General features: G+C 41.6%; 1 protein-coding gene across 2 annotated transcripts in view; it reads right to left on the bottom strand.

Annotated features, from left to right (window-relative positions):
* The window catches only part of REL (v-rel avian reticuloendotheliosis viral oncogene homolog), a 41,942-nt gene that overhangs the window by 19,065 nt on the left and 8,772 nt on the right, over positions 1-14,105 (bottom strand). Inside the window, exons 1-4 of one of the 2 annotated variants that reach the window (XM_014966371.1) lie at positions 14,022-14,099; positions 8,582-8,724; positions 5,235-5,383; positions 851-942 (exon numbers count right to left, since the gene is read on the bottom strand). In XM_014966371.1, coding sequence (XP_014821857.1) covers positions 851-942; positions 5,235-5,383; positions 8,582-8,724; positions 14,022-14,028 — 391 coding nt within the window. In that variant the 5' untranslated portion in view covers positions 14,029-14,099. Of the gene's footprint in view, positions 1-850; positions 943-5,234; positions 5,384-8,581; positions 8,725-14,021; positions 14,100-14,105 lie in introns of those variants that run through there. The other variant, XM_014966372.1, reaches the window with a different exon arrangement.

Genomic DNA, 14,105 nt, shown 5'->3' with positions numbered 1-14,105 from the left:
GGGGAGGGTTTATGCTTTTGATCTAATTCCCCCCCAGTAGGGCCTGCATGCTGGAAATGTTGGTACCGCTCCAGTTGGCCCTACAGTTTGCTGTGTGTTCCCCACTCCCTCTGTGCGTTGAGCTTAGCAGTCGTGTGCCTATGAGATGGGTTGGTTTAGCAAGTCGATCTGAGGGGAAAACACTTCTTTTTTTTGTTTGGTTTTTTTTTGCAGGTTGGTTTTCCATTGGAACAACTTGCTGAGTCTGTTCACGGTGCAGCCACACAGCCTCTGCGTCTGGTGTGAGGAAAGCAGTAGGAGTGTGTGACCAGGGATGGAGGGAAGAGCAGGATGACTCTTTTTGAGAGCAGCTCACAGACTCGCTGTCACACAAACCTACAGCCCGTGGGCAGGCCCTTACAGCTGTGGTTGGTTCTGTAGCAGCACAACTTGTCTTGGACTTGACCGAGACCTGTGCTGCTGAGGGCTTCCCGAGCGCCTGTACCAGCTCCCATGCTGTAAAAATCAAGCAAGGGGCAGCTTCAAGGAGCCTTTCAGCTCCCTGAACTGGCTGGTATCTGCTGTCAGCTAACAGCTAACTGCTGCTATCCCACTGCCTCCATAATTTGCTTCTGTCCAAGCAGCAACTCACATCTCTGCTGGGGGTTTAAGGAAAAAAAAAAAAGGGACAACTATCCAAACAGATTCATCATGTCATCATGTGATGCCAGTGAGGAAAGACTAGGAGGGACACAGAGTGTTTCTCAAAAAAAGATTTTTTTGGAAAAAAATAAAGCTCCATCATAAAAGCAAAAGCAGGACAAACAAAAGCCCACCCCCTTGCAAAGTGAACCAGCTAAGTTCTACTCACCATTGAAAGGGTTAATCTTCTTCGAGATTCGTAAAGAAATTGATTCCTTCAGGTCTTTCTTCTTCACGCACTGAATGCCCAGATTCTGAAAACTGAAGCACATGTGGTAGGATTTCAGCAACTAATAAAGTCTTCAGTGTAGAGTATTAAATAAATTATTTTATGTTGACTGGTGTGATAATATAGTGTAAGAAACGGGGGAAAAAAAGCTTATTTGGAGAAGGATGTAAAAGATCTGAGAAGTAGGGATGCAGTTTTTTCTAAAAGAAGAGCAGAAACAAATTTAAAATCCTAAAATAAAATTCCAAAGGATTTATATTCTTTATTAAGAATATATATTTCTGTATTACAAATTTTTACCCCACATAAACCTACAGTGGTTAAAAGTTAAATTTCAGATAATTTGAAGTGACAATTATTTTTGTTATTAATAACCCTGCCGATCTGCATGAGTTAAGGATTTGCCCTCCTGTTTTTATCAGGGAATATAAATTTCAAGCACTATTTTAAAGGTTTTTTGAAACAAGTCTAAACAGGTTTTTAAATCTCATGTAGTTATGGAAAAGTTCTGAAGAGCTGCAGCTCTTCCTTATTTGCATAAGAGTGCAGGTCACCCCGATGCAGGAGGTGGGGGGAGTCCCAGGCGAGCTGACTCTTTCCCACATGGAAAAACCATGACATCATCAAAGCTGAGTGGATGTAAAGCAGGAAGTAAAAAAAATAAATAATCCGAGTTTCATGATGTTACAATAAGCTCAGAAGATAGGTCGTGCCAGCAGGCATCTGCCTCCAGAAGTACCAGCAATTTCCCTTCCTTTGAAACTCTAAAGAAGTTCTTTGCTCTAGCTATGTCTGAAAAAAACCCCCAACATTTTAATGCACCTAAAGACACTCCTTATTCTTGCCAACACCCTCTAGAATAGCCCTACATTTCCCTGCTCTGAACAAGACTATCCTAGCATGATGTTGAATTTAATTGCCTGTGCCTAATGCGCTGTGTTCAGAGGTTCCCAAATCCTCTACAATCAGACTCCACTTCCAAAACCTTTATTCACTAGAGGAACGCATAAGCTTCCTTTTGAACCTGAACTTGATACTTTGACTTAGAGAAAAATAAAATGCAATATCATCTCAAAATTCACTAGAGCACTTTGGCTTCATATTGTGGCTACTGACATTCAAGATTTGTACTGTACCTTGATGAGGAACCCTATTTCTATCTTCTCTCGTAGATAGTACCTTTTTTTAGGGCTTGATCACAGCACGTACTACATCTTTTCCCCCCACAGGCCTGGTTCCATATTATATCCCAAATTGCTATCTGGCAGTCCCAGGCTCTCCAGCCACCCACCATAAGTTACCAAGCAAGTACATACGTAGAACAAAAGCTCTACCCAGCTAAGCAAGGACTGACGGCCGTTACTCGGTGCCTTTCAAGCCTCTCCTGGACAGAAACTGGGCTTTTAAACACCTTGTAATTCTCAGATTATAAGCATTGTCTTAAACATGCGCTGTCGCAGTGAAAGTATCTATTTAATGATTGCTAAACAGAAGGCCGGGTGAGAGGAGAAACTGTTGAGAACCTCAGCAAGGCTGTGGGGTTTCACATCAACGCTAGCTGACAGGAAGCAAGCAAGCTAACGAGAAGAGAGAGGGAGAAGTAGGAAGAGAGAAAAAAAAAAGGCAAAAAAAAAATCAAAACAAAAACAAAACAAAGCATAAAAACCATTTAAAAAACCCTATGATATCATCCATGCAGAGAGACAGCAAACTAGGAAGTAAAAATCTGAGTATGCTGGCAGCCACACAAGCTCCAACGTTCATATTTTTGCCTGCTGCTTTGGCCAGGGAGGGCTCTGATGAAGTTTCGGCAGCGGTACAAAGTTCATTATACCACAGGCAGAACAAAACACTTTGTTCAACCGGAACCGCATGGGGAACTTTAAGCAAGCAGAAAGCAGAGTAATTGCTCAGACCAGCCCAAAATCTGGGATTAATAATTCCCCTCCTGCAGAAAGAAAGAAATTTTAAAACTGGATTTTTGTTCCATTTGGGATGATCAGCAAGAGTAAACAGCCAGAACCACTACCGAGAGAGGACATCTTCTGCTCACTAGTATTGTGTGAGGCTTTTCTCCAACATGGACTCGAAAAGAAGAATGTGAAGACTGAGTCACCAGCCACAAAAAGGAAAATGACTTTAAACATCCAGATCCAATTATGGATCATACTGTTCTTTCATCTTAAAGTAACCAATGATTTGTTTAAAAAAAAAAAAAAGTGACTGTACCAATGCTGGAAACATTTCAAAGAGAATGTTTCTAGCCTCCTCCCATCAGGATCAGGAGCTCAACTGAAGCTCAGTTTCTCATTATCAATAAAGTGAAAGTAGCCCACTTACTATTTTGTAAGAAAGTAAGGGGTTTATAACCTAACAATAATGAGAAAAATTGATGGATATAGCAAACCATCCTAAGTGTCTTAAATGAAATGGAGTTACAGCATGCTATCAAAGAACAGCATTTGACGCACACATATAATGGAGATGAAATAAAAATTTGCAAATAAATATTTGCAGAGCATCCCAATGCTTTTTGACATTACATCCTGTAATGGCCTCTCTACAGACTTGCCTAGTGCTTACACACTTATCCTTGTGCAATAAAATGCCAAGAGGAAAAACAATCATCAGTGTCTTCCTGCACCCGGTGAATGTAACACATAACCAGAAACGGTGTTAAGCAATCAATCAGGCTTTTTTGCTTTGGATCAGAAGGTGCAGAGCTGAGAGGAGGAAGTGGGATGGGCTAGAACGGCTGACATCCTTTGACCTTGTGTGAGGAAGCTTGATGTGAGATGACAAAGGAGAAGCTGGTGAATGGACAGTCAGAGGAAGGCGCAAGGTCCCTCAGCAGTTTAAGATATTTGCAACCACCTTTTAGACAAGGTGAAGGGGAACTCTATTTGAAGGGAAGCGGATAAGGGTGAGTTTACAACAATCAAGATGGAAGGTAAGTGCCTGAAGGGACAGCCCTACCTTTCCAAAGAGGCATGACAGTGGGGAAAAAATTAGAGGAATTACATTTACTCATCCTTTTCTACCATTTGCCAATTAGGGCAGCATTGTGAACAGAGCTAAAAACAATAAACTAATAGAATTGTTAGCATCTGCGACAGCACAGTCAACATGCTACGTGCAACCCGAATACGCTGCAGCACATGCAGGATCACTTGAGCCTGGGCTGTACACTGAAGCAGCATCTCCACTATTGCAACTGTTTATTTCACCATCGGGCAATCATCATCTTCAAACAGCCTGTGTCTTCAGTTCTCTCCTTTAATAGTGTTCTACTGACTAAACCCACGTTCATGTGGAGTAACTTCACTAACACCAACAGAATCACATCAGCCCGAGAGCAGTGCGTAAGAGCTACTTATACACTGAAATATTTACCTTATTTTCTTCCCAGCTCAGTTATGTTTACTCCAAAGCAATAGCCTACTTCCAAATTTACTACATCTCAAACAGCTTGTCAATTCTAAATTCCCCTGTCCAGCAATAATCACTCAACGTTTGTTGCAGTTTACTCTGCTTTTCCTTTATTACGTAAGGACTGGTAAACTTAAAGGAAATGCCATCAAATGCAACTGTATTTTAGATATTCTTAATATCCCCTCTGAACAGCACGGAGAAACACGTCATACACAGCCTGAATTTTTCTTGCTGCATCCACAAACAGATCCATCCCAGGCACGCTTGCTCTACAGCGCTGGGCCTGAGCAGAATCTGTATTTTCACTCAAAAAACACCCAAACAAACAAACAGCAACAACAGTGACACCTACTAACATGTTTCTAGATGTGTCACAACCGTTATCTTCTTGAATGACGTGATACTCAGCCAGTACAAACTTTCTCCACCAGTTTCCAGGAAGTCCAAATATAACTCCCATGGAACATGTGAACTTCCCTAAATCTCTTATCACTGTGAAGTACTAGTTCTAATGCTGTTGCTACCTATTCTATTACTCATAATTCTCACGTGTAAGAGAGAGTCATGCTCAAGAGTAAGACGTGCTACTGAACAAGACTAAAAAAAAAAAAACAAAAACAAACAAGTGGGAGAAAGGAAAAGGAGACAGACCGTGGGAGAATGAACAAAGAAAACGGTGGCAGGAAAAGAACAGGACCGTGGATGAGTGTGTGAAGTATTGAAAATGAAGGAAATACTTCAAAGAGAAGTTGCCCTCTCTGAGATGGATTAGTAAACTTCAGCAAAGACAGCATACTAATTGCTCTTTTAATCACTACTCAGTGTTTCAAAACATAAGATTAGCAAATCGCTTGCATAATTAATCAAACTCCCAAACAACACCATTACTTACGACAGGACTCGCCGTTCTGGCCCAAATTCTGCTTCGTAGTAGCCATCTCTGCAGTCTTTTCCAACCAGATCATGAGGGTGTGGCTTGTAGGGTTCATTCTTCGTTACCAATGTAGTTCTTATTTTGACTTTTCCAAAATAATTCAGAATCTATCAAAAAAAGTGAGATATTTTCTAGATTTTAGATGTCAAGGATAGTAAAGTCCCTACCTGTAACAAAAAAATACATTTTCGCCAAAATACTCTATGGATGAAACAGTACATGTAAGAAAATGGCATTATTGCTTCACAAAAGCCAGGACCATTCAGAAATTTTGGTCCATTTCAGTTCTGTTCATTTTACACTAAACCCCCAACTTTTTGGCAAAATATTTGAAGAGTGAAACGTTTTTCCAAAAGTATACCTCATCTATTTCAGAAAGTAAAACACCACACTTCACCTGCTAGTTATTTGTAATGGTAAAGTTTTGCTGGTGCCAGTACTCAACATCCAATCCATTCAGTTCTCTTAAACTACCCTACTGCAAGAATGAGAAGGAAGTCTGAAAGGCTTTAAAGAACCTCTCTCTTTTTCCTTTTATCCTTCCCCTCTTTTTTTTTTTTTTTTTTTTGGAGGCTGGGGATCCATCGCTTCACCATCTTACCAGGGCTCTTTATGAGTTGAATTCATCCCTGTGCTAAAGGCCAGAAGTAATACAGAAGCTTAGAGGTCAAACAGCTAGTAATGCTGTAAGACCAAATGTAACAGGACATATTTAATTATCATATACAGTGAAAGATGCAAAATTTTACATACACATACAAATGCTTATTGAATGTTTATCGGTCTAGCTCCAAAGATCTTAGGAAAAAGCTCCTAAAGCCTCAGGGATAAGGATATTACCTAGGCATGAACACTAAGTAGTGAAAGTGAATCTTAACAGACACAGCAAGACATAATACCCTATCAAGTTGTTGGGGTTCTTCTAAATTATTCTCATATGAATATTCAATCTTATATTCAAGAAGGGGGGGCAACGAATTCTCAAAGCTCCTATTAGAGCCTTCACAGCAGTTGTCAGCCTAATTCAACACGCATCTCTAAGGTACATAAGTTTTCCCTCATGCTGACGGCTACCAGTGAAGTCACCAAGGCTTGTGTGGGTGAGTGAAAAAAAAAAAGAAAGAAAAACAGTTTGGCCTAAATTGTTTGAAGTGTAACAACTTGAAAGCAAATACAAGACTTGTTCAGGCACACATTTGTGCAGAGGCGAGCTCTCCTCCTCCACTTCCCCTGCCCTGTAACTAACTGTTCCTCTCCTCCTTCAGCCCTTTCTTTCCTCCTCCTGCGACTCCAAGGATCCATCATATCTCCTTTTCAGCTGACATGTCAGACCTTTGACTTGACCTGTCCTCTTCTAGCTTCTGTCATCTGTTATTTTCTTCAGTCTCCACCTTGGCTCCTTCATACAAGCCACCATTACTTTTTGCTCTTAAAACTTCCCACCACTCCTCCTTCAACTATTACGTTATTTCTCCCTCATTTCACACTCAGTCCCTCAAACTTGAAGCCTGATGTAGCCACTTTTGATTCTCCAGTTCCTCCTTGATGTTCTTCATTTCAACCACACCATGAATTTAATCTCTTCCTGGCCTTTCTGTTCTCATCCTCATTGATGTTTCCACCTCTAGAGGGGACTCCCCTAGCAGCTAATCAGCACTAAAGCCTCCTACGGGCTTCAGGGAGGCAGGAATTCACCTAGAAATCACCTGCAATCAGTTAACAATCAGCTCTGTCATCAAGAGTCACCTTTAAAAAAAAGAACAAACTATGGCCAGGATTGCACCGTCACCTACCATGTCCCAGCTTCCTTTTGGGTCCAGGCTGAGAGGAATCAAAGGCTCATACTGCCCAGTCAACTCATGCCCTGACATTGCGTGAGGCTGAGTCTGTGAAAATATTGACTCTAGCCAGCAGCCTATGTAGTTCCTTGTTCAATTGGTAGAGTGCTGAAAAAAAAAAGAGTCTGGCAAGATCTCCATTTCCTGCATTCCTTAACCAAATCTGGCACTGTGATAGTCAAGGGGGTGACCTTGTTTGCTTATTCCCTTAGTAATTCTGGCTTCAGGGCTAGACCAGCTTCCACAGTTGCTTTATGTAGTACAGGCTCACTCTGCTCCTCAACACACGACTGCCAATACTATCTTTCTCAAACTCTCTCTCTTCTTAAAGAACTTTTATGCCTCAGACTAAAACATATTTCTCAGATTTCACATCCTCTATACCTGTTTTATCTGCTGTGATTCCAGAGACTCCATCTTTGGCTCCGCCTTTTTTTTTTTTTTTGTGTATACTTGCCCACACTGCAAGCACAGACACACAGCTGCTGTTCCTGGGCACTGGGATGTACTTCAAGATGGCAGCTACTCTTAGCTTTGTATTTGAGCTTTCTCTTCTAATCTCATCTCTTTGAAAGATTTTCTCCAAATTGAAAGACATCAAGGAAACACTAGCAACTTAAACTTCAAATAGGAGACCAGAAATTCTTTTCCCTTACCCTACCTGTCTAGGGTCTCCGATGCATTTCTTTGTCCCATATACGAAAATTACTGCCAAAATGCTTCCATTCCACCTCTCCTCTCTGTGTCTTTGTGCCTGCTTCGATCCTAGCTGCTAGGGTTACTCTGAAGCCCTTCATTCTGGATTTCCCAACGTATCCACAATGCAACCACCCAACTTGTCCTCACTGCAGGTGCCCTGACCACGTAATTCCCCTTTCTTAGCTCGTTTTTAAATTCTGTATCCCCTTCTGACTTCATGAACTTCATGGTAGTTTTTTTTTTTGCAGAGCCTCATTACCAAATCACTGCCTGCCAGTCACTTTCTTACTTTTGTCACTTGTACAAAGTGCCATCTTTCATGTCACGCCCATGCTTGCGCAGCTTTTCAAAGCCTTTGCAAATTTTATAAGCAAACTCCTTCAAAGCTCTCACAAAACTCATACTGTGGTCCAAATAGCAGAAAAAAACCCCAACTCACAGAACTAAGAAACCAGAACAAGTGTGTATACAGAAAAAGCTAATAATGAATGATTCCCAGACAATGAGTAACTCCACTGAGTTCCTTCTCTACTGGCACTTTGTTAACTACCTCTGCACCTTCTCCTCTTGCAAATTTGAAACAAAATCTTCAATGACTAGAAGCAAGGAACTCTTTTTCCACTCTGTTGCAACTACATTTGCATGCCAAGAAAAGAATAACAGAACATGAAAAGAAAAGTATTTTATTTACTGCACTGAGTCCAACACATAGCTAACGCACAATGTTAATCCGGGCAATGGTAATTAATAGATAAAAGTAGTATTTACCTGTATGGAAGGGAATGTCTTATTGTTTTCAGTACTGTGTTCTCCTGGAATGCTGCCTGCCGATCTTCCCTCACATTTGTATCTGAAACGCATGCCCCTTTGCCTGGGTTGTTCAAATATTTCAATGTAGGGCTCAGGGCCACCTTAAAAGCAAAAGAAAACATTTTCACTGTTAGTACACAGTAGAGCTCAACAAGCAGCAGAAGACGCAAGAATCAGAAGATCTAGACTCTTCAAGGACCTTTCTGCTTGGTCAACCTTCTCAGACAACCTACTCCTCTTTTTATGTACATGCATCTATTGAAGGCAGGGGCAAGGGGAGAGAAGAAATTTTAAACCAAGCCTCAAGTATCAATGCCATCTAAGTAATTAGCAAAGGTCACCCTTCCCTCCATCTCACCTAGAACTTAGCTTCTTTCAGCTATTAGAAAGTCTGATGGAAGAGGATTTTGTACAACAGAAAACAAATATTATTTTGAGGAAATGGTTGACATCTTAATTGTAATACACTTTTAGGAATGGTTGTCCTCTCAAAGTACAGTCACTGTCAATACTATATTCTCTTAAATGTCCTCTGAAAGGGAAGATGTTTCCTCTGAATTGATTGATTCAGTTCCTATTATAGTGAAGCAGAAACTATGCAAATTATACAAAAACCAACGTCCTGGGTTGAATACCATCAGTGTGGGCTGAGAAAAATACCTGACTGTTGGTATTGAATTCTACATCTTGAGCTGCCCATCTCTCACAGGGCCAGATTCTAGTTGCATTATCTACCCAGACAACAAAACCTCGGTAAAAGCTGTGGGGCAGTTGTCAAAAAAGAGGTTTTCAGGAAACATGAGTGATAGACAAGAATAAGAGAGAGCAGAGATCTCAAATGAGGGGGTCAGCAAGACTAACTTAGTAAGAGCGTAAGTACTTTTCAAGTGATATTTTATTGCCATACAGTAACAAGCTATTTAATATATCTTACTGAGAACATCAAACAGGATAGTCAATCAAACAGTGACAACAGTGAGATGGCATGTGAAAAACAAATAACAGAGGGTAAGTAAATATTGTAGAAGTTGAATCATCATGGTGCTGCACGATCAGAAGAACATAGCTTATGGAAATGTCTACCGAGCTCTCTGTCATTTTCATATAATAGCATCCTACTCAAGCAAGGTTGAGCATCACAAACAAACATGACAGGCAAAATCCTGTGGCACAGCACTGAAAAAAGTGCTTGGACTTAACATAATAAGCAAAATAGTTATTAAATATATTGAAAGTGCTAAAAGGGTAAAAGATCCCCTACTTCCTTTTGCCCAAGGTCTATACAGCCTAAGGTCCATTGCATATGAGTTTTGGCAAAGAGGTGGATTCCAATCTTAACTCCGTAATAAAAGCTTCTCTTTTGTTACACCTACAATGGCTTAGGTATACCTGGCAACACAGCCTGAACTTCATGCCTTGCATTTGTTGATCACAAAACATTTGCAGTGCTGCAGTGGTTTATACTAAAGCAGAAAAATATAGCCTAAAAGATAAAGTAATTAGGAGAAGTGGAGAAGGAATGGAAAGAACTACATCTCCGAGATGTTGCCTTGATGTAACCTGAACGCACATTCCACCTCTAACACACCTACAGACAGCTGTGGAATGGCAGTATGAGAAAGCAGCTCTGATGCTGGAACTGCTTTCAAGAACACGTGCCTTTTCAAAACCTGAATGCCTTTTAAGAAGGCACAATGCATTTCAACTTCAGGCTGTGTTTGGTGCCAAACATTTGAGAACTGGGTTTAGGACTCTATATTCCTTTATAACAACTTATCAAAATGAAATATCTAAACAGATCACCTCCCATCAAGTAGATTTTAAATCATTTTCTGAAAACAAACCATGAACTGTCACATTAAATACACACTGGCCACTACTCTAGGTCCAATTACAAGGTTGGTCTCTTTTCTAGATACTTCCCAGATCTTACCTAACCCTCCTTTAGACAAGCTTTGCATATTTTCCTCTTTCTGGAAAATAAGCAAATCCAGCAAAGGGGAGAGTGAGACAGGCATTGATAACAAAAAAGCCTAGAAATGATGTAAAGCTGGTTTCAAAGAGAAAGCAAAAGTCTGAGCTTCTCACAAAACCAAGCTCACACACCAGCATATGGCTATTTAACTTTCACACTTATATTTACTTATGCTATCGTATTTGTCAGGACAGTCCAGTGGATCAGAAAGCAGAGGACTTCTACCAGCATCAAGAAGTGACTGCTGCCTATCAGTCAGCTTCCCGTTTCCATCCCATAACTGAGGAGAGAGAAGAATCTCACCTTTCCATTCCTACATAACACAGTACGCCACAAATACAGACATGTATCCAAATTCTAAATTAAAAATCTATTTTAGATGCTATAATGACAAAATTGCAGTAAAGTGCCTACTAATCATATTACTTCGGAGATGCACAGGCTTACGTAGCTGCTAACCAGACGCACCATACACCCACATTCATGACATATTTGTCAAAATTAGCTAGAGCTTTGCTGTTTAAAACTACTATAGAACATAATAACTTCAAATCTTTAACTCTCTCTGCTTTAACCAATAATCTCCCTTCGTGCTCTATTAATACTTGCTTAAGAGGACTTTTTTCTCACCTATTAAGAGCGCTTTATTTTAAAATTCTGGGCTCAGTGATCTTTACAGGGTTGTGGTTGAAACAAATGTCATTGAAGGCAAACCCACTGCTTACTAGCAGGTGTGTTTGTGGGAAAGTAAAGCTCAGTGACGCAGTAGCCTCCAGAGATTAAACATTAAGCTTCATTTTATCTTGGTTCTCTCTCACTCTATTTAAGAATCGCATTATCATCTCTACCGTGATTATTGGTGTCATCGATGTTTGGTGTAGAGAGGAAACACTTAAAAGTGTTTGTGTGAACTAAAGGCACCATCAGCACTCTGCAGCCAGGAGGGCTGCTCGGCGTGCCCTGTTTCTGTAAACCAGCGATGTGCTGGTGAAGTGGCACGGCTTAACTATTTCCCAATCCACACTCACAATCTACACGGAGGTCTCTTAGTTCCCAGCCCGTTGCTAAAGCCCTGTCCTCTTCAGGTCTTGCTGTGTTGGTCAAACAAATACGAGCTATGTAAAAAAACCAAACTTCCTTTTACTACTTCTGGAAGAGAAACGCACGGCGACTCACATTACCTACCTGCCCACAACTACTCAGAAAACCATTTGAAATGGAAGAAAAGCAAAAATCTAGCTAATCCTTCATCTAAGTGCTTAAGAGTTTAATTTGCCTCTGTAATTAATTATAATTGCCTTTACAAATGCTAGCAATAGAAATATTATGCTACATATTACAACCTGCCTCTTGTTCTTTTTGTTATAAAATTGTTTAATGCCCCCATGCCCCGACTACTACAGTAAATAACTTAGAATACAGGAGATACAGCATCTTGATTACATCAGCACAGAAAACAGGTAAAAGCAGTAACAGCCCCAAGAGTTCAGCCAGCTTCTACTCATTCAAGAACCGAAGGTTGTTTTATTCTCATCTGTTTTGAGCAATACAAAAAAAGGACAAAAGCACAACCCCAAAAACTCAACACAACACTTCCATCAGACCTCTCCATAACGAGAAACCTGGGCCAGTTTAAAGTTTAACATGGCCTGTGCCCTTAGGGAGGAAGCTTGCTGCCACCAAGAAAAGTGACAATGGGATCAAGGGTTCATACAGTTTGTCTTGCTCCTTTGCTCAACGGAAGCAGGCTCTGGAGGAACTAAACCATTTGCAATTTTCTTGCACAACTAGGAGCGCCCAGTGAACAGATTCTCCAGCAACATCTGTGGGTGAAAGCGAAGTAGCTGCAGGTCTTCATGGAAGATGTGAAAGTATCCCCCAAAACCCTACGACCTGAGGTGACTGCAGGGAGACACAGGAGAAGTGCTGCCCTTCAACTTTGCTTGTCACTGCTCTGTACAGATCAGCGGTGACCCTACATCATCCCCAGAAATAGCCAGCTCTGAAGAAGCAGGAGCAGACAACCTATACTCTCATAACCTCCTGCGACAGCTCAGACAAAAGAGATGATGGTAAAAGATTTATTACAGCACATTCTGGCTCAGTCTGAAACAAGCGAAAGCGTAAACACAATTTTGGAAAACAGTAATCTACCCCGGACTCCATAAATCGTACAGATTCTAACAGAGAGACAAAGTTGCTCAAACTTCCTCTTCACTATCATGCAGAACAGCAACCAAAAGAGAAAAAAAAAAAAAAACCAAAAAACAACTACAAAAGCTAGCTAGTACCAGGAAGTTATGAACTTCCCCTACTGAAAAATTCCTTATGTGGTTCCTAATTACACTGAAAAAATATTAATAAATTAAGAAAAAAAAAAGGCGAAAAAAGCGTTACCTCCTGCTTCAGTTTTGCCACTCTGAAATACAATATAAAGTGTAAAAGATGCCTCCACACAAACCCAGGTTTTTTTTTCCTTTCTCTGTTGATCGTTAGCACACACATCTATGTAACAGGAGTGAAAGTTCATACTTTGCTAAGTAGTAACTGACTACACACACTCCTAAGCTTTGAGACCAGAGAGCATCTTTCCTTCGAAATGCTACTCTAATTAATGCCACCAAGTCTGGAGTTTTTGTGGGTTTTCTTAAGCGCTAAGATATCAGAGAAACACCTTCTGAAAAGAAGACGAGTTCAGTTTAAATTAGCCTCAAGAAACTTAATTGTGCTTTTTGTTGTAATTACTCAATACATGATCCCTTATCTATGTTACTTTGCATTTCTACCGCCTCTGTTTCTTATTCATCTGCATTTTCATGGCAAGTTCCTATGTGAACAGGATCTTGCTGAGCATCAGTCTTTGGCCTACTGATGTCTTTAGCCCAGACACAAGACCCATGTGCTTATTTAACTCCCAAACGTTTTAATGCCATCATTTTAAGACTTAAAAGGTCCATTCTGAAACATAACAGCCTCATAAAATCTTATCGCGACGAATCTGAGCTACCCCATAATGTTTCTTCATTAACTTTTTCCACATGGCTGCATAACGAGCTACACGGCCGCAGATTTAATATCAAAAGCAGATGCTGGGATGACGGAGCGAGAGGGAGAAGCACAGTTACCTCCCCGACTGCCTACGGGCTTAAGTCGATGGCAGACGGTGGAAGAGGAGCACAAACCGTACCTCTGAGGGGAAGGATAACGACCAGCCCACACCCGCCGTCCCCCCAAAACCAGCCACGGCTTCTCCAGCGGGGCGCTCCGCACACCCTCCGCGCCCGACCGGGGGCCAGCCTTGCCGCCGGGACGGCGGGGGCAGCCCCGCGGGGCCCCGGGAGAAGCGGGGCCGCTCCCCGCAAACAGCCCACCCCGCTAGCGGCGCTCCCCACCGCCTCCCCCCGCTCCCGTCCCGCCGCTCACCGGCCATGCTGACAGCTCCGCGCAGCCGCTCCGGCCCACTGCCGCCGCGGGGCTCCCCGCCCGGGCCCCGCACACCTCGGAGGG

The sequence above is a fragment of the Calidris pugnax genome, unplaced genomic scaffold, assembly GCF_001431845.1.
Source record: "Calidris pugnax isolate Ruff unplaced genomic scaffold, ASM143184v1 scaffold31, whole genome shotgun sequence".
Taxonomy (NCBI): Eukaryota; Metazoa; Chordata; class Aves; order Charadriiformes; family Scolopacidae; genus Calidris; species Calidris pugnax.
This window is presented reverse-complemented; position numbering and strand designations above follow the sequence as displayed.